This window comes from Typopeltis vanoorti, chromosome 2 (assembly GCF_054136105.1).
Source record: "Typopeltis vanoorti isolate ZY-2024b chromosome 2, IOZ_Tvanoo_1.0, whole genome shotgun sequence".
Taxonomy (NCBI): Eukaryota; Metazoa; Arthropoda; class Arachnida; order Uropygi; family Thelyphonidae; genus Typopeltis; species Typopeltis vanoorti.
Window position 1 is genome coordinate 22,738,175 of NC_143550.1, and position 25,445 is coordinate 22,763,619.

Here is a 25,445-nt window from a genome sequence, read left to right on the forward strand (position 1 = left end):
TTCGCTTGGTGTTGTTGTCGTCTAGTCCATTGAAGAGCTTCTAGATATGACTGTGGATCTGTAGAACAAATTGATCAAAGTTCAACAAATTGTTGGCAATTTGTTGAACTTTGATGGAGTAGAGCTTTTTTCTAAGGTTATTGTCAATTTTTTGTAGAGCAGCAGCAATTGCTGGACAACAATAGATATGGGCAGGTTCAACTCCTGGACAGTTCTTGCATGATTCATAGCTCCTACTACCGCCTGGCTGTATTTTCATGGCTTTAAAATGTTCTGTCCTTAGTCTGGTGATGAGTGTCGTTATCTCTATTTTCATTAATTTCACTGATTTCATTCTTCTTCTTGATAGTTTGTTTTACCAATCTTATTTTTTCGACAGAGTTAGCATCAGTTAGTGATGGTGGATGTAATTTTTGAGGTAAGTATCTTGCTCCTTTGGCTAGTCTGTCTGCTCTTTCATTGCCTTCGATATTTACATGGGCTGATATCCATTGCAGTATACAGTTCTTATTTTTCAAATTTAAGGTTGTTAGTAGTTAATGAATTTCCTGTGTAAGTTTTGTTTTTCCATTTTTTAATGCCTCTAGTGCAGATTTTGAGTCACTGTAGATGGTTATTACTGGATTTGAGAGATAGAACTTGAGAGCTGTTTGTATGGCTGTTAATTCACAAGTGAAGTTTGAAGCTATTTTGCCAGCTGTGGTTTTGATTTGCATTTCCTCTCCTCCAAATAGAGTTAGAAAAACCCCTGAACCTCCTTGGTTGAATGCTTCATCAGATAATCTATCAGTGTAGGCAATGACACGGTTTGGATTATTTAAGTGATGTATAGTGTCAAGTCCTTTTCTTTTATTTTCTTGCTGTGAATCCTTTTTTGAACAGGGTTCTAGAGATTTAAGTTTATTATTATTATCATTATTATTATTATTATTATTATTCCTGATACCTCCAAGGAGTCCGAAGACTCATCACGGGAGGACATCTTCAACTATCTCTACACCTTACCTCTACTACGAATCAACGCCATCTACCGCCCACCTCCAACACCACCACTATTATCATTGTGTTTTTTGGTAGAATAATGGAAAAGAATGGCTCTTTGCTTATTTCAATGGACAGGTGCTCTAAGTTGATTAGGTTTCTAATTTCATGATCGTATTGTAAAGTAGATGATCTCTGTAGTCTAGATTTTCTTGTCCAGTCATCAAAAGTCCTGAGTGAGATATGATCCTGTTGTTGGCTCCTGATTTTGTTAGTGAATTTAACTGTGAAGAGTTTTCTTCTGTCTTCTAGTATGTGAAGCCCACACCCTTGTTGAGCTTGATATAAAATATAAACCAATAATAAACATCCTTTTTATAAATTAATTCGCTTGGTGTTGTTAATACCAATAAAATCAGTTATGAATAACATTCAACACCAAAGCTTGTCTATTAGATAACCTCAACAACTCTCTAAACACTCTGGGCCTCTTCCTCACTAGCAATACCTTCACAGTATATTTGGAGGTGACCACAACTGTGTGCTTATCTCTTCTCCCGCTGAGCAATATACACATAGCCATTCTCAACCAAGAGTCACTGGCATTATAAGAATACAAAGTGGGATGACCTCTGAGATTTCTATCATTCCCTTAGTTGGATTATTGCTTTCAGTCATCCAACCTAAACATATTCAATGAACTCATCACTAAAGTAATCCTCCCTGAAATGGGAGCATATATTCTCCATTCCACACTAAATTTCCACCTTCCTGGTTCTCCAAAAGATGTACCAATTCTGTACATCTTTTGTTAAGAACCATCTGTACAGAATTGGTACCAATCTGTACCAATTCTGTACAGATGAAAGTCCAAGCAGATTGCTGCTGGATATCATCAAGAACTCCATCTTCTCTCACTTTTTACACCGTTGTGCGAAACTGTTACAAGAAAATCATTAATGTATTAAAGATCTCCAAAGAACTAAAAGGAGGAAAATGACAGCTGTGCATTTTGGCCTCTTGCTAAAGCAGTTGGCCACAACTTTTGCACACCACCCACAGAAAAAGCCAAATTAGATACCAAAAAGTCCTCTGGCACTGACAGCATTCCTACAACTAGCTTGAAGATATACACTCAGAGTTGATTCCTATTCTATGTTACCTCTTTATACGCGGTTACTCAACTGGCATCTACCCAACACCTTGGAAATTAGCCCACATCTAACCTATTCCCAAGAAGGATGACAAATCCTTACTATCAGACTACTGCCCAATCTCTTTCACTTCAGTTCTCTCCAGAGTAATGGAGAGAACCATTACAAAACGAAATACCTATGTTACGTTGAAAGTAGTCAGTAAATGACTGCCAGTATGGATTCCACCAATGTCATTCAGCAGGAGTCTTCTCACTTATGGATTGGTGAATTCCAAATGGTTGCACTTAATATCTTCAAGGCTTTTGATCAGGTCTGGAACAAGGACCTTTTAGGTAAGCTCCCATCATTTGGTGTGTACTATGACTTCTGCTACTGGGTTGCTAGTTTTCTTACTGTATGCACTGTACATGATGGTGGATAGTTCCCCATCTTCTAACTATGCAAACAATGCTGGGGTCCTTGCAAGGTTCTGTCCTCTCATCCATCCTCTTTGTTCTATACATCAATTACCTGCTCCAATTGAACATTAATCCAATACACAGTTTTGCTGATGACAGTACATTAGATTCCTCCTTTTCACTTAAGAAACCTTGCACCAAAAAAAACACCACAACCCACAGAGAAACAACCTTTGAAAATTTAAATCCTGATCTCCAATCCATTCTTCAGTGGGACTCAGATAACTTTGTCAATTTTAATGCCAGGAAAACACAGTTCTGCCTTATTCTCCCCCCCCCCCCACAAAAAAAAAAAAAACATCTTTGTCCAGCCTTACCTTTGACAACACCTAAATCTCTAGGCAAGATGAGATTTATTTCTGTAGGATTATCTTGATGTCAAGACTCTCTTGGCATGAACACATTACAACATTGCCTCTTTGGTATCCAAAAAATTAGGATTTCTCTTTTTGCTCAAGGCTCTTTACCTTTGAACAGCTATTAATTCTGTACCAATCACAAATCTGCCCATCCACTGAGTTACTGCTCACACATCTGGGATGATACCCCAAAAGCTCCCTAAAAATACTCGACTGACAAGAGCAATCAGACCGAGTCTAATAGGGAAAAAAAGTACGAACTAAATTATATCTTTTCAGGATCTTAGCAGTCAGCTCAGACTCTATGTACTATATGGGATAGAGACTCACCATACATGCTCAGATTTTTTTGCAATGGGCTTGTAAGAGTCCAAGATGCATTTAAACTTCCTTGAGGTGAAACGATTCTGTAGTAAGATGCAATGGAGAGTGTTCGATTCTTGGTGTTCATATATTGCATGCATCTCTGAGCCGATTGCTAAGATCCTGAAAAAATATCATTTACTGCTTACTCTTTTCCCTATAAACAAAATCTTCTCTTGGTTACCATCCATGAAAGATAAATGCCCCCCTCTCTTCCTGGTGTTTACCAAGTTCAATGTGAGTGCCTCCACTCACACTTTGGACAAACAGGATGTTCTATTTGCTGTTTTAAGAATACTTGTGAAAGTATTCTTAAAACAGCAAACACCTAAATGAATGAATGATAAATGCACGTAAGAATGAATGATAAATGCACGTAAACACAAGAAAGATATTTAATTAACCAGATGTTTCGGTCTGAAAATAGCAGACCATTCTCAGTGGTATTACAAGAACAGTTATAAAAAATACAAGCTAGAATATTAACAATAGATCGTTTAAAATAGAACAAGCCACATGATGTTATATCACTGTGTATGAAACCGAATATTTTGAAGTAGAGACATGATTAAAAAAAAAAAAATGAGTAATCTCGATTAGACTTTCCCAGATTTTTGATATAGATATACAGTCATTACGATTCAGTTGGAACGATGGAGCAAGGCCTCCACACTTTCTTTGAACAAACGTTCAAACGATTGTATATCTATATTTGAACATTTGTTCAAGGAAAGCATGGAGGCCTTGCTCCATCGTCCCAACCTGAATCGTAATGAATGTATATATTTATCAAAACTCTGGGAAAGTCTAATCAAGATTACTCATTAATTTTTTTTTTTAATCATGTCTCTACTTCAAAATATTCTGTTTCATACTTAGTGATATAACATCACGCAGCTTGTTCTATTTTAAACGATCTATTGTTAATATTCTAGCTTGTATTTTTTATAACTGTTCTTGTAATACCACTGAGGATGATCTGCTATTTCCAGACCAAAATATCTGGTTAATTAAATATCTTTCTTGTGTTTACGTGCATTTATCATTCAGGATGTTCTATTGTAAAACGACTACAAGAATACTAATCTTATATTACCAACAATAAACCTGAAAAATTTTGCCTTCATCAGCATGGAGTGGACACTAACCATGATATCCTATGGTCCGATAATCGCCTTTTACTTCAGTGAAGGTTTAGGTTTGAGCAGCTATTTAAAGAGAGTGCTGAAATACTACTACTACACCACCCAAATTTAAAGTGGAATGACTATCTGTTTCCAAGATTTAGAGTCTCATCCTCATAAATTGCAAAAAATAATGTACTCCCCTTCCTACTCTAATTATTATTATTTATATTTGTCTTTCTTTTTTAAAAAAAAATATTTTAAATCACTTAATTTTAAATTTAGGCATTAATGGTAATCTTATTTTATTATAACCACTTACTATGCGGCATCCAGCACATGCCTCATCTCTGTAAATATGATTAACCATTTTCTGTTGTAGCTTCACCTTGTGATTATGTTGATGAACTGATGACCAGTTTGTTTCTGGTTGAAATATTTGCAGTAATAAAATCACCATATTCTTGTGAATACATGTGTTTAATAAAATTTAGCATTAAAGCATGTCCTGGAAAATGGTTTCATCTAAAATCAGGTATAAAGCAAAAAATTCCACAAAGGTGCACAGTATCTTCTGGATTAGAGATAGATGTTTGAAAGTTTTTCCACTTGGCTATACTATGAATTAAAGATGCCAAGAAATTATATTCATAGTTTAATCCTTTATCCAAGTGTAAGCAAATAAAAATTTGTATGTGAAGTAACATCACAGTGTAACACCTCTTGACTACTTGTATGTGGAAATATGACTTCTGCATTACTTCAACCTTGGTATCACTTATGAGTCTTGCTCCCACTGATGAGACCTCACTAAAGGTTTCAATTTCCCTGAAGAAAGGACTATCACCCAAATCTGCCTTGATGGTGAAAATGTCCGCCACTCAAGATATCCATGACTCCTTTCAAAAGCACTACAAAAATCTGTTTGAAGACAATAGTACTATGGGAAATTATAACTCTGCGAACATTAATGGCATTCCTGTTCATATCCAAGATGGCTTGGCAGGCCTATTACAGCATCTAATATTACCACAGTCTATAAAGAATGCCAGACAAGATAATCACCAGGACCTGATGGTCTAGGGACAGAACTTTGCCACAAAGCCTGAGATTTTATTCATCCAATTCTAGTTATACTGTTTAATTCCTTTCTCTCACCAGGACACATACCAAGTGAATTTGCAGTAAGCATTCCAAATTTAATAGAGATCATACCTTAATCAGCAGCTAGAAACCTATTTCTCTATCTAATACTGACTATGAGATATTTTTCCTCATTATCAATAACAGGATCAGAGTAGGAATGAGATATATAATTAAAAAGCACATAGTATTATGGAGTTCCAGGCCAAGCAGTAGAATTTAATCTCTTCCTGCTACATGATCTACTCTGCATACTAAATATGAAAAAGCAGCCAATAGTAGTGCTATCAGTTGACCTTACTCAAGCATTTAATAATGTCTGGCATCCCTTTCTGTTCCACATCCTCCAGCAAATTGGTGTGGGTAAAAAGCTGCTATCCATTATCAAAGGAGCCTTTGCCAATTCAACTACCTTCCTCCTAGTTAATAGGATCCTGTCAGACCCAGCCAAAATTCAAAAAAAAAAAAAAAAAGAGTCAACAATATACACGTGCCTTTATACAAAACCTTTATCTGGATGTGAGGAACCTTTGACCATAAAGAAAAAACATGATTGTTCTCTGATGCCTATACAATCAACAGCCAAAACATGCCGGCTCAGACATTGCCCAGATGAACAAGGTCCAAGATACCATTTGAGCGACTTAGATTGAATCGAAAAGTGGGATACCAAAAGGAAACAGAGCTACTATCAGTGGGAACATGAAATGTATAAGCACTTTGGATGTCAGGAAAACTAGAACTACTTCGAGAGGAAATGAAGGGATATAGGTGTGATATACTAGGACTGACAGATGTGATGGACTTCATCAGGAGAGATAAATGGATGCGAAGTCATACAGTCAGGGCATGACACTAAGCAGGAGGTTGGCTTCCTTCTTAACAAAAGAGCTAGAGAGGCTGTTAGGCTACAAGCCAGTCAATGAACGAATCATAGTAGTAAGATTTCAAACAAAACCATTTAATATATCAATAGTCCAGATATATGCACCCACATCTCACAGCACAGATGAGGATATTGACTTATTTTACAAAGATCTGACAGAGACAATAGAAACAATACCAAAGCAAGATGTAATAATTATTGAAGGAGATTGGAATACCAAAGTCAGAATAGATAATGATCGTTGGGAAAGCATCATGGGAAAATATGGTTTTGGAGAAAGAAATGAATGAGGTGAAAAAATGTTAGAATTTGCACCACGAGATGATGATCTGTAACACAAGATTCCAACAAAAGGACTGTAGAAAATGGACGTGGCAATCAAATGATGGGAAAACCAAGAACATGATTGATATGATTACAATTAAAAGAAGATGGATAACATCAGTTCAGCAGTGTCGAACTTTTCAAAGAGCGGATATAGACTTGGATCATAGCTTATTGATTGCAAACATCAAGTTGAAATTTAAAAAAATATAAACCCCATTGTCAGGAACAAAGAGATATAGCAAGAATAAGTGAAGCAGAAATAGGAAGAAGGTACAGAACAGTATTAGAAGAGAAACTTAAAAGTGTGGACAAAGAAAAAAATTCGAATCTAAGAGTGAAAGGAGTAATAAAGGCGATAGAAGACACAGTTGAAGAAAGAGTACCAGAAGAAGAGAAGATCGAGAAGAAGTGAATTAGAAAAGAAACACAGAAGTTAGTACAGGAGAAAAGAATGTTGAAGATAAGAAGGGATACATCAGAACAAATAGAGGAGCAATATAGAAGAAAGTATAATGAGGTGAAAAAAGTAGTCAGAATGGATAAGATGAAATGGTTAGAAGCCAAATGCAATAATATAGAATAGCACTGTGGAGAGCATAGTGCTATTCTATATTATTGCATTTGGCTTCTAACCAAATGCAATAATATAGAAGCCAAATGCAATAATATAGAATAGCACTGTGGAGAGCATAAACCTAGGGAAGTGTACAAAATGATCAGAACCATTAATAAAAGGTGGCAACAAAAACAGATCACAATTAAAGATGAAAAAGGCAAAGTATTGATAAATAAGGATAAAATTGTACAGCAGTGGACAAGATAATGTAGTGAGTTATATCAGAGCTTCTTAAACTGTGGGTCGCGACCCCAAATGGAGTTGCGTAACCGAATGTGGGAGTCGTGAAAAATTTGGCAACAGTAAAACATTTCTGAATACACAACGACCAAAAATTAATTCAGATTCGATGCTGTTGTTTGTAATAAATTTTACAATTTACATAATTCTTTATGTAAACGGTAAAATGGTAAAAATGATAAATTTTACCATTTACATAATTCTTTATGTAAATGGTAAAATTATATGTATACCAAAGAATTCTTTTAAAATAAATTTCTTCATGATTTATTATCAGTAAATGTTTGATTTGTATACCTATTTTATATACCTATATACCCTAGGTCGCGTAAAAATTTCTCCGGTGAAAAGGGTTGCGAGTGGAAAAAGTTTAAGAAACACTGAGTTATATGAAGAAAAACTAGATTTAGATAGTGCTCAGAAACTGACTGAAGAATTGAAGCAGATATCACCACCAGATAATGAGTATGATATGGACATTTTAAGAGGAGAGGTAGGAAAGGTAATAGGATGGCTAAAACACAACAAGAGTACTTGTAATGATAACATCACTGGAGAAATGATTAAATGTGGTGGCGAAAGTATGGTTACTGAAATGCCCCAACTATGTAATATGGTATAGTAAAAAGGCAAAATGCCAGAGGTGTGGGTGATATCAATATTAGTGACATTATACAAGAAAGGAAATAAGCTAGAATGTAAAAATTATAGAACAATTGCCTTGCCAAGTCATCTTGGTAAGGTGATGATGATATTGACAGAAAGATTGAGAACACAACTGGAAGCATACCTTGCAGACGAGCAAGTAGGATTTAGGAAAGATAGAACTATAATTCAACCGATTTTGACAATGCAGTTAATAGCAGAGAAAGTAGGAGAAAAAACAAAAACATATATACGGGTATCCCTTGCTTAACGTGGGATTTGATTAACGCAGCAAAATTAATTGTGACAATCCCTTGATATACAAGTCAAGAATTTTGATTAACGTGCCTTTAAATGTACCAAAATTCCATCAAATACAACATCATTGCTACAAACCATGAACATGGGTGTCATTGCAACTTTCAAAGCCTATTTTAAAAGACATTCTCAAAGGCAGTGGAACAACAACAGGAGAAAATGCGATTAGGCACCAAGAAGTTTGTAAAAATTTTAACATTAAACACGCAATTGAAAACATTCATGACTCATGGGAACAAGTGTCTTCTAGCTGCATGAGAGCTGTTTGAAAAAAACCTTTTGCAGAATGCACTAATGACTTAGGTGGTTTTCAAAATCCTGTGAACAACGTGGTTGAAGAAAGTGTTGCAATTGGTGAAGACCTTGTTTTGATATGCTAATGCAGATGTTAAAAAATTATTGGATTCAAATTCAAAAGATTTTGCTGGCAACGATCTTCTTAAAATTGAATAACAATGCGTATATAAAGACAACGAACAAATGGAATGTGAAGATGAGGTTCCAAAGGAGATAAAAATCGAAGAACTGGATGGAATATTTTGCAGTTTCGAATTGCTTAAGCAACAAGTAATGGATATGGATCCAGATGTTAATCAAAGAATGCTTGTTTGCCTAAGTCTAGAGAGTCATTTTCCTTGTTATCATAGAATTAATGCTGATAAGAAAAAAATTAAAACTGTTCAAACGACTCTTGGTAACTATTGTTTTTGATAAAAATTGCTGTAACCGATGTAGGTACAAGCATTTATTAAACATTTATTATTATTACGGGCAACTCCAAGGAGTCCATAGACTCATCGAGGAGTAATCATGAGTTCATAGACTCATTTATTTTGCATTCATTTTTTATCTTTCCTAAAAGAGTACCATATAAAACGAATTATTAATACAGTAATCGATCATGGATGAATTGCAATTTATACCATTGATTATTATATTTGATTAACGTGATTTTGATATACGCGGTAACATCAAGGGATTAATTAATCGCATTAATCAAGGGATACCTGTACTCGCTTTGTTGATTTTCAGAAGGCATTTGAGAGTATCGACCAGAAAGTGACATTAGCAGTGCTAGAATCCTATGGAATTGAAAGGAAACTAATAATTATATTAAAAGATGTTTATAAGAATGCAATTGCAGCAGTTAGAATAGGTGATGATTTGGGGAAAAGGTACTAGTCAGTGGGGGATCCAATATCACCAAGCATTTTCATCGTACATTTAGAAAGAGCAATGGATAAAATGAAGTAGAATGCAAAAGGAATAGCAGTGCATGGGATGAGAATTAACAATCTGAGATTTGCAGATGACATTATTATTGAAGAAGGTGAAAGAGAACTACAAAAAACATTGAAACTGTTAAATGAGGAAGGGAAAGGATTTGAACTTGTTATGAACTTGGAAAAACAGACAATGGTATTTGGTGAGAAGAACATAAAACAAAAGATACAAGTGGATGGAACTGATATAGAAAATCTAGAACAATTCACATATTTGGAAGTAAAATTACTTATGATTTGGACTGTAAAAAAGAAATAAAGACCGGGCTTGCAAAGGGAAGAACAAATCTGAAGGCCATGGATAACATCTGGAAAAGTAAAGTGATCCGCCCAAAAACAAAACTAAGAGTAGTGAAAACATGCATTTTTACGGTACTGTATGGATCTGAAATGTGGATAATAAATAAGGAATCAAGAAAAAGAATTCTGGCATTTGAAAGAACTTTTTACAGGAAGATTCTAAGAATAGGATGAGTACAGAAAGTTACAAATGAAGAGCTCTATCGGAAGATACAACCAAAGGAGCATCTAATCCAGAAGATTATAAAACAGAACCTGCAATTATTTGGATGCATCTGCAGAATGAGTGAGGACCGGAAAATAAAGATATTCATGTATGCAGGCCCGGCTGGTGGTGTGTGCGAAGTGTGTAATATACACAGGCACCACAGAAGAAAAGGCACCTAAAAGTTGTCAAAAAATATGAGATAAGAGTTTAAACGAACAACGAATGATACAGAATGGTACATATAATTATGAATGTATGTCGTCTTCCGTTTGGGCCCCTTCAGATCTTCTCAGAAACAAATAAATAAATTCTGAAATTGTATCCTTGACCCGATTATATTACTGTAATTTTTGATTAAAATTTACAAAAATCTACCTAAAATAGTTCTTTATTTTTTGATGTATCATAAATCAACATATGATTAATTGTTGAGTTCCGTGTAAAAAAATATTTGTATAAGCAGAACTAATCTGTAGATAACATTATACTGTAAAGCGGTTTTCATTTGTTTTTCATTTCCTGTTCGTTTTATTCACACTTTATTCAAAAAAAACTTTTTTGGAAATTCGCCGAACATTAATCGCACACACAAGAAAAATGCTAGGCGTTGGCACTGCGTGTATGGTATTATGGATGGTGTAAACAGAAGAGGTAGACCATACGACATAAAGGACTGGTGGTGGAATGGGTGTACAGAAACTGCGTCACTGTGCACTGGACAAAGAATGGCGGAAGAAGATAGTGAAAGAGGCATCAGACACCAAAGGGCAATGAGCCCATGGTTTGTGATGATGATGATGACATCATGGATGGGAATCTAACCTAGGTCTTTCTGACCAAAGGACTTCGTATATACGAACTGAGCTACTAATGTTCTATATTTACAATATAATATATTTATAAATATATATTTCATATATTTATTAGGTTTCACAACTATTGCACGTTTTAGCAAAAATGACTTATACGATTATATAGCCGAATGTTAAATAGAAAAAAATAACTAATTTATTTATTTATATATAAAATTACTAATATATATATATAATTTATTTTTCTTAACATAGTCCGCTGAGGCTTAGAAAACTATTAAGTTGCTATAATTCAACAAGCATGATGGTATTAGGTGAGAGATATGGATATGGAGTGGCTTCAGAACAAGGTTATGATTACATAACAGGAGGAGGGGGGTAAGAATATTCATGCATCTTTTAATCTTGAATTATTACTACTTCAGTTGTAGAATTATCTAATGTATTTAGATATATTTTGCAAGCATTTTTAGATTAATACAAAGATAATAATGATCAAAGAGTAATTTTAAAATGTGAAGGAATTTAAATTTTAAATGGTACGTGGTTTTATACACATGTAAATACATAAATATTTAAATGTGAAAAACTGATTATAAAGAAATATGTTTGCATTATGAAATATAACATTATCAGACCACTGCCCTGCTTTATTGGAGGACAAAGAGGCTTGAAAATTTTAAATTTCCACATTTGGTCTCTAGAGATGGGAGTTCCCCACCAAATAATGTACTATAGGTATACAACTTTTTGTAAGTGGGAGTCACATTAAAAAAAAAAAAAAAAACACTTATAATGCATATACATTGCTTGGAAAGAAGTAAAGTTTGTTCCTCACAACCATATTATGAGGAACAAACAGTCATGGCACATACCTTAATGAGATGTAGATTCTCTGATCCTCCTTTAATTGTGGTGACTGCACCAATCCTAAAGGGCATACAATAGCAATCAATGGGAATTTTGGACCATTCTTTCTGTAGACATGAAATAAGGTCCTGGACTGTTTTGGGGTGAATGTCCCTTGACCTCACACAGTGCTCCAGTTCATCCCACAGATGTTTATTAGGGTTGAGATCAGGGCTCTATGGAGGCCAGTCAAATGTGGTGATTTCATGACCACAAACCTTGCAGTTACAGCAGCAGCCTTATAACACAGTGCATTGTCTTGCTGAAAGAGACGATGGTCAGTTCTGTAGAAACACCACAAGGTAGGAAACATTGCATTTTTCAGATACCTCTTGCAGTTCAATGGTTGTAGCACTACAGTGGTCCAAGGCCAAACCAGAACCACAGACAAATTGTGATTTTTACATATTATCCTTTGTAGCACTCAACAGTCAGGTTCGGTGATTGTGGTGGGTTGTCCACTGCAGGTAGCACTTGCAGTTCACTCCCAGCACATGGGCTGGCCCAATTTGTCAACAATTTGCCAAATAGATAGGCCTGCAATGTGACATCTTATCACAACTTCTCTTTCAAACTCCATCAGTTCCTTTCTTGTAACCATTTCATCTAGACACAGTTGCACTGATTCGGGAGTATCATATTCCTTCAATTTATACCCACTACAAGCACATGACTCATTACATGGAATGATGCACCTAGCCGGTGGGGTTGTCTGTTGACTTCTTTCTAAGCAGTGTATTCATCAAAATTTTGACAGTCAAATGTTACTATAATTTTTGATTTAGTATATTGTTATATATGTATTCATTAAACAAAACATTAAACTCTTGTTCTTTTATCACTTTTTGAATATCATGATTACTGTACTTGTCTTCCATTTTATTAGTATTATGTATTTATTAATTAAAAAAAAAATTTATTAATTTAGTTTGGTAAACCTTGATATTTGTTCAGATTCCACTCTGGGATGGATACCTCTGAATGTCAGTGTAAAATTACCTCCCTTCTTATGGGAGGCATGAAAGACGTTTCATGTTTGGTCTTTGGATTATCTAGCCTTTTACAAATGATCTTCAGTACAGTCAGATAATTTGAATATGTTTACAACATTTAGTGAAGAGACAATTCACATAAAAATAGAAAATACAACTCAGTATAATAATTGTAATTTATTATATTAAGAATTTTACCTTAAATATTCTCTCTCCTCTCCATCTTTCAATAAAGCAGTGCATCAAGAAAAGAAATTTCTAATATAATTTCTAAATTATCTTGCATTAGTTATTCCAAGAGGAAATATTGAACAACCAGTAATTATTTAAAATATATCCATTTATTTTAGAAATCATGGACTTTACAACCCACGTTTCGATCTTCATATTAAGACATCATCTGGAGTATACACAAATACACAAGCAGAGTTACATTACATACAGTGAGTAAAGAAACAATGAATTTGATCACAGGTTATTCTACTGGCATGACTGCTAGTGAAAAAAAAAAAAAAATTAATTATTTATAAATTACATCAAGCTAAATTCTATTTATGATAACATGAATAAACAATTTTCTTACAGATAGTTTTCTTTTAGTAACAATGATGTCCTATTTTTAGTATTACAGTTGTTATTTTTGATTTAGGAACCTGGATTTTCTACAGTCTTGTTTATAGTTGCTCTTAGAGGGGAGGGTTCCATGGGTCGAATATGTGCTTTCCATATGTTTGGAATTTTTAGACCATCATTATTGTTCAGATTGGGGTGGTTGATAATAATCTCACCTGCTTCCTTAAATTTGTGTTCATACCATGTTTTGGTATGATGTAGACAATTAGTGCTTTTCCAGTCAGTTCTATTCATTATATGAAGATCGAAACGTCGGGATATTAAAAGAGTTATTTTTAACATGTTTGTAAAGTCCATAATTTCTAAAATGAATGCTGATCACCGAACAACACTAAAAGAAAGGATAATGATAATTCATGGGGATTCAACCCACAAGCGATGCAATCAGTATGGTGAGCTGAAGATTCATGTTTCTAGTTTGATCAATCAGCTGGCTTTTTTAAAATGGTGTAGGGACAGCAATATCATTCCAAATTGCATCAAACTGAAGAGAAAATTCACCTCAACAAAGGCGCAACGAATATACCACCGAATGGAGAAAGCCTACTCAGAGAACAGATCCAGGCTACCAGAAAGAACTTAGCTACTACTCAAAAACCAGCTACAAAATGAAAAATCTGAACTTTCAAGCTACTTAAACCCAGATATCTTGATGATCCTGGAAAAGATTGACAACACGATAAACCATATCCTTCAGACGAAGAAAGAAAACCTAATTTCCAAATTTCATAGACTAAAAGATCGACAGAACCAATGGCCATATTCAAATGTCTCCACAGTGAATGATAACAACCAACCGGAAGCAAGAAACAACAGGAGCCACCAATCGCCTGCAGGTAACAGTAACGTAGTTAACCTATCCGACAACACTTTAAACAAAGATGAACTCTCAGTACTTAATAAAGGTCTAAATTTTGCCATAGCACCCAAATCGAGTAACAAACTTGAATTTATTTCTAACATTGGAAGAGGCTTAAGATTCTTCCCAAATAACATAGCAGACAAAATATGTTTAGAAACTGCCAACATTTTAAATCATAACAAAACAATGACAAGCAACTTAACAAAACATGAATTAACAATGGTGAAATCATTAAAATCAAATACGAACATCGTAATAACTAGAGCCGATAAAGGAAGTGCCACTGTTATTTTAAACCGAACCACTTATTTGGAAAAAATGAATCTGCAAGTTTCAAACAATAATACATACCAACTTGTTAACTACAACCCAACCAATAGAATAAAAAAGAAAATAGAGAAACTACTTAAGTCAATTACCACATGGCCCGAAGATACAGTCAAAAAACTATTTCAGCACTGCGCTCGTTCCCCAAGAATTTATGGGCTACCGGAAATTCACAAAGAAAACACACTACTCCGGCCAATTGTCAAAGGGATAGATAGCCCGAATTATCACATAGCCAAGAAATGCTCTTTGCGCATGTATTATTTTTGCCACTGTTATTTTAAACCGAACCACTTATTTTGAAAAAATGAATCTGCTAGTTTCAAACAATAATACATACCAACTCGTTAACTACAACCCATAGAGAAACTACTTAAGTCAATTACCACATGGCCCGAAGATACAGTCAAAAAACTATTTCCGCACTGCGCTTGTTCCCCAAGAATTTACGGGCTACCGGAAATTCACAAAGAAAACAACACACACCACTTCGGCCAATCGTCAAAGGGATAGATGGCCTGAATTATCACATAGCCAAGAAATGCTCTTTGCGCATGTATTATGTTCTGGTTATTTTGTATGGCAAAATGCTTTCTATCTACAAAAAGAAGGCACAGCCATGGGCTCGCCATTATCCCCCCCCCCCATTGCTAACTTTTATATGGAATATTTTGAGCAACGTGCTCTAGATCCCTCTCCTTTAAAACCCAAAGTCTGGCTTAGATACGTTGACGATGTTTTCGTGATCTGGTCCCATGGCTGCTAGACACATTCCTTAGCCACCTAAACAAACAACACAAACGCATAGAGGTCACAGTTGAGATTGAAAAACAGAACAACTTCCGTTCCCAGATACACTTGTCACATGTCTTCCTTCTGGCAATCTTTCCTTCACTGTTTATCGGAAACCGACACATACACAAACTCCTACCACCACCCGACACAAAAACTAGGTGTCATTAATATTCTAAAAAACAGGGCTGTGAAGATCTGCTCCAGTGAACATGCACTGAATGACAAATTTAAAGTTATCAGCAATACTTTTCAAAAAAATGGGTACAGCCAAAACACTATTAACAAAATTCTCTACAAGACCTCAATTAAAGACAAACCAGACTACAATAAAACTATAACCATTCCTTACATTAAAGGGACATCAGATAAAATAAACAGATACTACAAAAATACAACCTCAAAGCCACCTTTAAACCTCCTGCAAAATTAAAAAAGCTTACTCAACTCAACTCATCAAAACACCCATTCCCTCTGCTGGCCCACCTTGGAGTATACCATATTTATTGCACTTGTAACATACCATATATAGGGGAAACAGGACCCACAATTCCTGTCAGACAAAAAGAACATAAACGACAGATTAAATATGATTATGGTGAAACTGGCCTTTCTGATCATGCCCTGAACCTTACATAGAATTGACTGGAAAAGCACTAGTTGTTTACATCACACCAAAACATGGCATGAACGCAAATTTAAGGAAACAGGTGAGCTTATTATCAACCACTCCAATCTGAACAATAATGATGGTCTAAAAATCCCAAATATATGGAAGGCACATATTCGACCCACGGAACCTTCTCCTCTAAGAGCAACTATAAATAGGACTAGAAAATTCAGATTCCTAAATCAAAAATAACAATTGTAATGCTAAAAATAGGATATCATTGTTACTAAAAGAAAACTATCTGTAAGAAAGAATGTTTATTCATGTTATCATAAATAGAATTTAGCTTGATGTAATTTCTAAATAATTTTTTTTCCCACTAGAGGTCATGGCAGTAGAATAACCTGTGATCAAATTCATTGTTTCTTTACTTACTGTATGTAATGTAACTCAGCTTGTGTATTTGTATATACTCCAGATGATGATCTTAATATGAAGATCGAAACGTCGGGATAAAAGTTATTTTTAACGTGGTTGTCAAGTCCATAATTTCTAAAATGAATGCTATTGACTGCGCAACACTAAAAGAAAGTATTAAAATATATCCACTTCTAAATTTTTTAATTTTTCCCAAAAATAAGTTTTTTTTTTTTTTTTGAAGCATTGTATTTACCATGACAACTGTCCATCAGATAATATCTAGTCAGAAGTGTGTTTGTCCTTCAGATGATTCTCCTGATGACATGTGGTTGGGGATTTGTCTTAGAAAACTTGGTATTCCAATCACACATTCTCCACTATTTCATCAGGTATGTTGCTAATGTCTATAGATTTATTTATTTATTTTATTTAGTATAGAAGTTTATTGTCCTATATGACAAAAAAGAAAGCAAACTTGATTAATCATGTCTAAAGAATCCATTTAATTTTGTTAGAATAACGAACATGATTCTTTATCTGAACTTATGTGATAGCCAAAATGAAAAGAAATACCATCACACGTGCCCATTGTTCTGTATGTACTTAACTGTTACATAGCCCTGTTGTAATTCTGGTGGTAAGGCTTATACAAGGGTGGTCTGAAAGGTTCTCGGCCTCGACCATAGATGGCAACGCTATCGGCAAAATTTTTTTTCCTAACTTGGTACATCTGTCATAAGCATCCATGCAAAAATTGCAAGTCATTCTATCAAGTAGTTTGTTTTATACAGTTGTCTGAAGCAAAAGTGTCTCTTGTCTGTATTCCTTGAAATGGATGAAATTGAATATTGTGCAGTTATAAAATTCTTTGTAAAAGAAGGTTTAATGCCAAAAGAAATTCATTCGAAGTTCATAAAAGTTTATGGGCACTCTTCTCCTTTGTTTTCGACAATTAAGAAATGGGCTGACGAGTTAAAATGTGGCCATACCAACCTTCAAGATGATCCATGCGAAGGACATCCAAAAAGTGTAACAACACCAGAAATCATTGATCAAGTGGTATTGGATGACTGAGTGAGTCAAAGTGCATGAAATTGCTGAGACTATAGGCATTTCAAAAGAACGTGTAGAATAACTTCTGCATGAAGAATTGCAAATAAAAAAACTTTGCGCAAGATTGGTGCTGACAGCAGATCAAAAATTCTTGCTCACAGCAGATCAAAAACGCACTTGCATGAAAATCTCTGAACAGTGCTTGGAGCATTTTAACAATAATAAAACTGATTTTGTGCATCGATTTATTACTATGGATGAGATTTGGATTCACTATTACACACCAGAATTCAAACAGCAAATAGAAGTTGGTTGTTCACTGCCAAAGAAGACAAAGTCAGTTCTATTAGTAGGAAAGGTCATGGCATTGGTGTTTTGGAGTGCTAAAGGCATTTTGTTTATTAATTATCTTAAAAGGGTAAAACAATAACTGGGGAATATTATTCCAATCTTTTAACTAGACTAGATGAAAAAATTCGTGAGAAAAGACCCAGTTTGCAGAAGAAAAAAATATTTCATCAGGACAATGCACCTGCCCATAAAAAATTGTTTTGGCAATGATAAAATTAAGGGATATGCACTATAATCTGTTGGAACATCCATCCCATTCTCCAGATTTGGCTCCCTCTGACTTCTATCTCTTCTCAAAGCTAAAACTCTTCCTTGCTGGTCAATGTTTTTCTTTGAATCAAGAGATGATTGCAGCTGCAGAGGGGTATTTTGCAGATCTACTGAGAATCACTACAGGAATGGGATAATGTCGCTGGAGCATCGGTAGAATAAACGTATTAGTCTTAAGGGAGATTATGTTGAAAAATAAAAATAACTTTGAAATTATAAATTCGTGTTTTCATTGTTAGGCCGAGAACTTTTCAGAACACCCTCAGACACTCCATCCCACATTATAGATACTGTAATAGCCTTATCAGAATTGAATGCAGACATCAGCAATAAACAAGAAACTGGAACAAGGACTACAAAAATACACTGTAGAAATAACTGGTAAGAGTGAAAGAGAGGGAGAAAAAAATGTATTTATATTTAAAAATCTTAAATGGTGAACATTATATCTTGAGAAAAAGAAGCTAATCACATTGGTATGAGCTTCTTGGATGACAGGGGATCTCAAGTAAGTTGAGGTGAGAATATAAATTCTCACTACTAAAGAGCTTTTCAGATATAGATGGATATAAATTTATATCCAAAGGTTTGTATCCAGGTAAATAACCTGGACACAAACAAAGCATCTGGTTCTGATGGTATCCAACCTACTGTGTTAAAAAATTGTGCCCCAGAACTAACACCTATTCTGTATTGCCTCTTCAATCTAGCCTATACAACATGGAAACAGATCTTCATCCAAAAGAGAGGTGATAAAAGTCAGCCAACAAACAACCATCCAGTTGCTCTCACTTCTGTTTGTTCTCTCTAAAGCTATGTAAAAGGTCATCAACAACCAACTCTTGAACTACCAGTCATACCAACTAATCAGTAGTATCCAAACTACTCGCTCTTTAATAACTTTCATCCCAAGGGTGATGCCTGCGCATACATCTGCTCTGACATACCTTGCCAGAGAGCACCCAACTTTGACCTTCTTTGGTTGGAAATATCCCTTCCCCACTCAGTCAAATTCATTTGCTGCCTCTACCACTCCCCTAACGCAACCAATCACTCTGAGCTCTTTAATTTCCTCTCCTTAAAAATTGATTTTCTCCAATCCAACTTTCCCAACAGCGAAGTTATCCTCCTAGGAGATTTTAATGTCCATAACACTAGCTGGCTTTCCTCCTCCATTTGTATAGATCTTGGAGGCAGATATGCTGAAACATTTGCAATTACGAATTACCTTACAATCTGTTCAGATGCCAACCAGAATACCACATAACCCAAACCACTCCCAAACATCCTGGATCTCTTCCTCACCAATGACGCCTCCAAATACACAGTAAAAGTAGTGACCCCCCCAGGGTAATTCTGATGACAATCTAGTGCTCATCTCCTCCCCCATGCAACAACACTTACACAGACACTCCCAGACAAGAGTAGTTTGGCATTATAACAGTGCCGAGCGGGACAGCCTCTACAACTTCTATGCCACATTCCCATGTTTGGAGTATTGCTTCTGCCCTTCCAACCCAAACATATGCACCGAACTTATTATCAAAGTAATCCTCACTGGCATGAAAACATACATTCCACACAGTACTCTGAACTGCCATTCCCTAACTAAACTCTGGTTATCCAAAAGATGTACCAAGGCTGTACAGATGAAACACCAGACATACCAAAACTGGCTGAAATCAAGAACTTCATTCTCCTTTAGAGCTTATACCGAAGCCCGAAATCGATGCAAAAAAACAATCAATGCTTCCAAAACAGAGTTCGAAAGGCTAAAAAGCAGGAAACTAGCAGCCTGTCCAAATGGCAGCTGAGCCTTTTGGTCTCTCGCCAAAGTAATTGGCTGTAACTGCTGCCCAACACTATTCCCACCCTTATCATACCCAGATGGCCCTATTGGATCATCACTCACAGAAAAAACCAACCTTCTGTTTTCACACTTTGCTTCCAATGCATAACTGATGATAGTAAATGTCTCCCAACCATTCCAGACACCCAACATACAATGTCCCCTATATTCTTTTGCCAGAAAGAGATCAGAAAATACTGTCCAAATTAGAAACAAAAAAGTCTCCTGGTCCTGATGGCATTTCCTCAATTGTCCTGAAAGTTTGTGCACCAGAATTGACTCCTTTCCTATGTCACCATATATATTCTCTTACTCCACTGGAATCTATCCCACAAACTGGAAATTGGTCCATATTCAAGCCATTCCTAAGAAGGGTGACAAGTCACTGCTATCCAACTACCACCCTCTCACTTACCTCAGTCCTGTCTAAAGTAATGGAAAAAATCATCAATTCCCAACTACTACACCACCTTGAAGACACCCACCTAATAAATGACTGCCAGTATGGATTCCGTCGCTGCTGATCAACAGGAGATCTGCTCATATATGTCATCCATCTCTGAACAAATGCCATGGAGAAGTTTGGCAAATCTCAAGTGGTTGCACTTGATATAACCAAAGCCTTTGACCGGGTCTGGAACAAAAGCTTACTAAGCAAACTACCATCATTCGGTCTGACCCAGGACTTCTGTAGTTGGATTGCCAGCTTTCTGTCTGGATGTACACTGTGCGTGATGGCTCCCTATCCTCTTCCTGCTATATATCAATGACCTACTTCAGTTGACCTCCAACCCAATACATGGTTTTGCAGACGACAGCACACTACACTCCTTGCTTTCCTTTGATAAACCTTACCTACAGAACATCAACCACCACCATCCTCAATTCCGATCTCTAAGCCATCCTACAATGGGGTTTGGATAACCTCATTAATTTCAGTGCTAATAAAACCCAGTTCTGTCCTAATTCCCATAAAAAAAAGAACCATTTTTTCCCAGTATCCTTTTTGACAATACCCAAATTTCCAGACAGTTTGAGATTTCTCTTCTTGGGATTACCCTCACATCAAACCTCTCCTGGCATAAACACATCACAACCATTGCATCCTCAGCTTCAAAAAAAATAGGATTTCTCTTTCGATCATGATGTTACTTCACCCCTGAACAGCTGTTAACATTATACAAATAATCACAAATCTTCCCAGCTATTGAATACTGCACTCACATGGAGTGGAGCCCCTAAAAGCTCGCTCAAAATGCTTGACTCATACAGAGGAGAGCAATTAGATTTATTAATAACCCATATCTTACCAACTCTCTCCCTCCATGTTTGCACAGATGTTTAGTTTCTGCAGTATGTATATTCTACAAATATTTCCATGGGAAATGCTTATCTGAAATAACATCAATAATTCCTCCACTCAGTACTAAGCTCGTTGAAACACATGCAGCTGCTGCTCAGCATCCCTTCACAGTACACCTAGAAACAAACAGAACAAGTTTCTTTTCCTCCTCCTCCTTCATCCCTGCAACTGCTGCACTGTGAAACAGTCTCCCCCCCCCGTGCTGTTTCCCAAGGAATACAATTTACAGTCATTTAAATCATATATAAACAAGTTCCTCCTTTCCCAACCTATTACCCATACACGGTATTAATGTACTATAGGTTGATCAACCAACCTCGTGTATGGGCACAACATAAAAAAAAAAAAAGTATGGGTTCTTTCACTCACCATTTACAGCTGATCTTGCTTTCAGCACTATCTCTGGACTCTTGCCATGGAGAAATTTGGAGAAACTCATGTGGTTGCCCTCAACATTCCATAGGCATTCGATTAGGTTTGGCACAGGAGCCTATTTAACAAACTGCCATCTTATGGTCTGACTTCCTCACTCTGCAACTGGATTGCAAACTTTCTCACTGATCTCTCTCTCACTATGTGTCATGGTGAACAGTTTACTCTCCTCAGATTTCCCCACCAATGCAGGAGTACCCCCAGGGCTCTGTTCTTTCACCCATTCTCTTCCTCTTGTATATAAATGACCTGCTCTCTCAGACTTCCAATCCTATCCAAGCTTTGCTGACAACAGTACACTCCATTCCTCCTTTTCATTTGATAAACCTTCTAGTGTTCAAGTATTAAAACCCTCAAGATCTACCATGACCAGCAAACTGAACTGTCTCCTAGTTATATCTCAGTGGAGCAAGGACAACATTGTAAACTTCAATGCCACCAAAAGTCAGTCCTATCTGATCTCTCACAAGAAAGAGCTCACATCCTTCTCCCTTACCTTCAGTAATATTGAGATATCCAAGAATTATCAGATTTCTCTTCTTGGCCTGACATGCACTTCCCATTTTTCCTGGCACAACCATATTTCAACGACAGCTTCTGCTGCCTGCCAAAAAAACTTGATGTACTTTTTAGCACAAGACGCTCTTCGCACCTGTTAACTCTATACAAAGCCAAATCCACCCAACCATAGATTATCATTATCATCATCATCAAATTCCTGCCATGTACCCTCAAAGGATGTACAGGATATGATAATACTACATGAAAAATTTACATCATTAATAACTTCCTATCTACAATTATCCTCTTTTTTCTCAGACTTCCAATCCTATCCAAGCTTTGCTGACAACAGTACACTCCATTCCTCCTTTTCATTTGATAAACCTTCTAGTGTTCAAGTATTAAAACCCTCAAGATCTACCATGACCAGCAAACTGAACTGTATACAAAGCCAAATCCACCCAACCATAGATTATCATCATCATCAAATTCCTGCCATGTACCCTCAAAGGATGTACAGGATATGATAATACTACATGAAAAATTTACATCATTAATAACTTCCTATCTACAATTTTCCTCCAAATCAGTCTTTATCAGATCTTATATTTCTATCGTGTAAGGCACTTTTCACCGTATCAATCCACCTATATCTTGGTCTTCCACTGGATCGTTTTCCTGCCAACCTAGCAGAGAACACTTGCTTTGCTAATCTTTCCTCGCCCATTCTGTTTAAGTGACCATACCACCTGAGATTAGCTCTGCTAACGCATTTCTGGATGCTGACAATGTCATGTTCTTTCCTAATATCCTCGTTTTTAATATGATATTACCATTGATGCCATCTGTTCATGCCTCGAATCTTTCTCAGGACTCTTATATCTGCAGTCTCTAGTCTTTGGTCAAGTGTTTTACTTCTGACCCAGCTCTCAGATCCATAAGTTAAAATTGGTTTGAACACTGTCTTGTATACAGCTAATTTAGTGTTCCGACTAATTTCTCTCTTATTCCATATGAAATTATTCAATTGACTTCCTACCATACCAGCTTTGTTGATTTGACTGTCTATTTATATATTTAATTTACCATCTTCACTAAAAATCGTGCTGAAATGTTTTACTTGTTCCACAGGTTCTCCGTTCACAACGCAGTTAACATTTTCAACGATTCTGCCTATTTTCATCATCTTTGTCTTTTTATTGCTGACCTTCATACCATATCTATTACAACATTCATTCAATTTAGTCAGGGAATCTTGCAGACTTGTAGCAGATTTATTTAGAAATCCACATAAAGCAAAAAACTGACATTAACATCTCCAATTTTGATATTAGGTTTAATACCACTTTCCTTCATAATGTGATCCATATAGATAATGAATAACAGAGGGATTAATGTATATCCTTGTCTCACACCAGATTTAACATCAAACCATCTTCCTGTACTTCAATTCTAACTGCTGACTTACAACAAAGACTAAGTATTGCTTGATATAATGCCCCATTGACACTATATAATTGTAGCGTATTGAATAGCTTCTCTCTCTCTCTCTCTCTCGGCACCTTTTCATATGCCTGTCCCAGATCGACAAAACTTAAATACAGATCTTTGTTATATTCCCATGCTTTCTCAACTATTTGTCGTAAAGTGAAGATCTGATCCTGACAGCCTCTATTTGGCCTGAATCCAGCTTGTTCTTCCACAATTCTTCTCAACCGTTTCTCAAGTATACTTGCATAAATCTTGCCAGGAACACTCAGTAGGGAAATACCTCTGTAATTCTCACATTCAGTTTTATTTCCCTTTTTTTTATATATATAGGTACTATGAGAGCTCTACTCCAATCATCGGGAATTTGTCCCTCTGTCCACGCCTTCTGAACTATGCAGTGCAGCCACTGTAAGACTTTTATACCACCATACTTAAGCATTTCTGGTTGAATATCATCTACTCCTGCTGACTTTCCACATTTCAAGCCTTTGATGGCTTTTTCTACTTCAAGTATGAAACATCTGTTAAAGCAGTATATTTCAATTGTCCCATTAGACTGTACCTCGCTAATCCACTAAGAGATTACACAGTCCAACACAATTTTTGCTGACTTTTATATGAGACTTGTTTTTAACTAATTTGGGTGCGCTGATTTCAAATATCAAACCCATTTTTCTCCATCACGTCAAGTTTTTCCTCTAAGGCATTTTCTTTTTGCTAATTTGTAAGTTTTTGATAGTTTTAAGGAGGCAGTACTATTTAGAGGATCAAAAAAATCGATTTTTTAATATTATTTAATATTAAAAAATTTAATATATTAAAAGCGCCAGTATGTGCCATTGCAGGCTCTTGCGCATTCATTCGTTTACTAATAAGCGAGAGCGGTGAGCGCTCCGATTCTGATCTGCACACTGCTTTGAATAATAGGCTATATCTTCGGGAATTTTTCGAATTTCTTGATAAAAAGTTAGGAACAGACTTTTAAAAGTACATACTTTCAGAAAATATTAAAAAATCGATTTTTTTGATATTCTAAATAGTACTGCCTCCTTAAAACTATGAAAAACTTACAAATTAGCAAAAAGAAAATGCCATAGAGGAAAAACCTGACGTGATAGAGAAAAACGGGTTTGATATTTGAAATCATTACACCCAAATTAGTAAAAAACAAGTGTCAGAAAAAAAATTTTTTTTTGTTGGCCAGTGTTATTGCCCCATATTTGGGGTGGTGCACCCAAATCGAGTAAGATTGCTCGATTCTGTCCAGAAGGGGCATTCCAGCTAATTAATGATCCCTCTCTCTCTCACAAATATTTAGTGGGGTGTTACTACAGACCCAGGAGCACGGAGGGTGGGGACCAGGAGATGTT

General features: G+C 35.9%; 1 protein-coding gene across 2 annotated transcripts in view; it reads left to right on the forward strand.

The window, feature by feature from the left end:
- LOC150108871 (beta-1,3-glucosyltransferase) overlaps nt 1-25,445 on the forward strand; it is a 310,372-nt gene that overhangs the window by 264,862 nt on the left and 20,065 nt on the right. For both annotated transcript variants that reach the window (XM_090403934.1, XM_090403942.1), the window contains 2 exons: nt 11,476-11,598; nt 17,007-17,154. In XM_090403934.1, the coding sequence (XP_090260060.1) occupies nt 11,476-11,598; nt 17,007-17,154 (271 nt within the window). The remainder of the gene's footprint in view (nt 1-11,475; nt 11,599-17,006; nt 17,155-25,445) is intronic.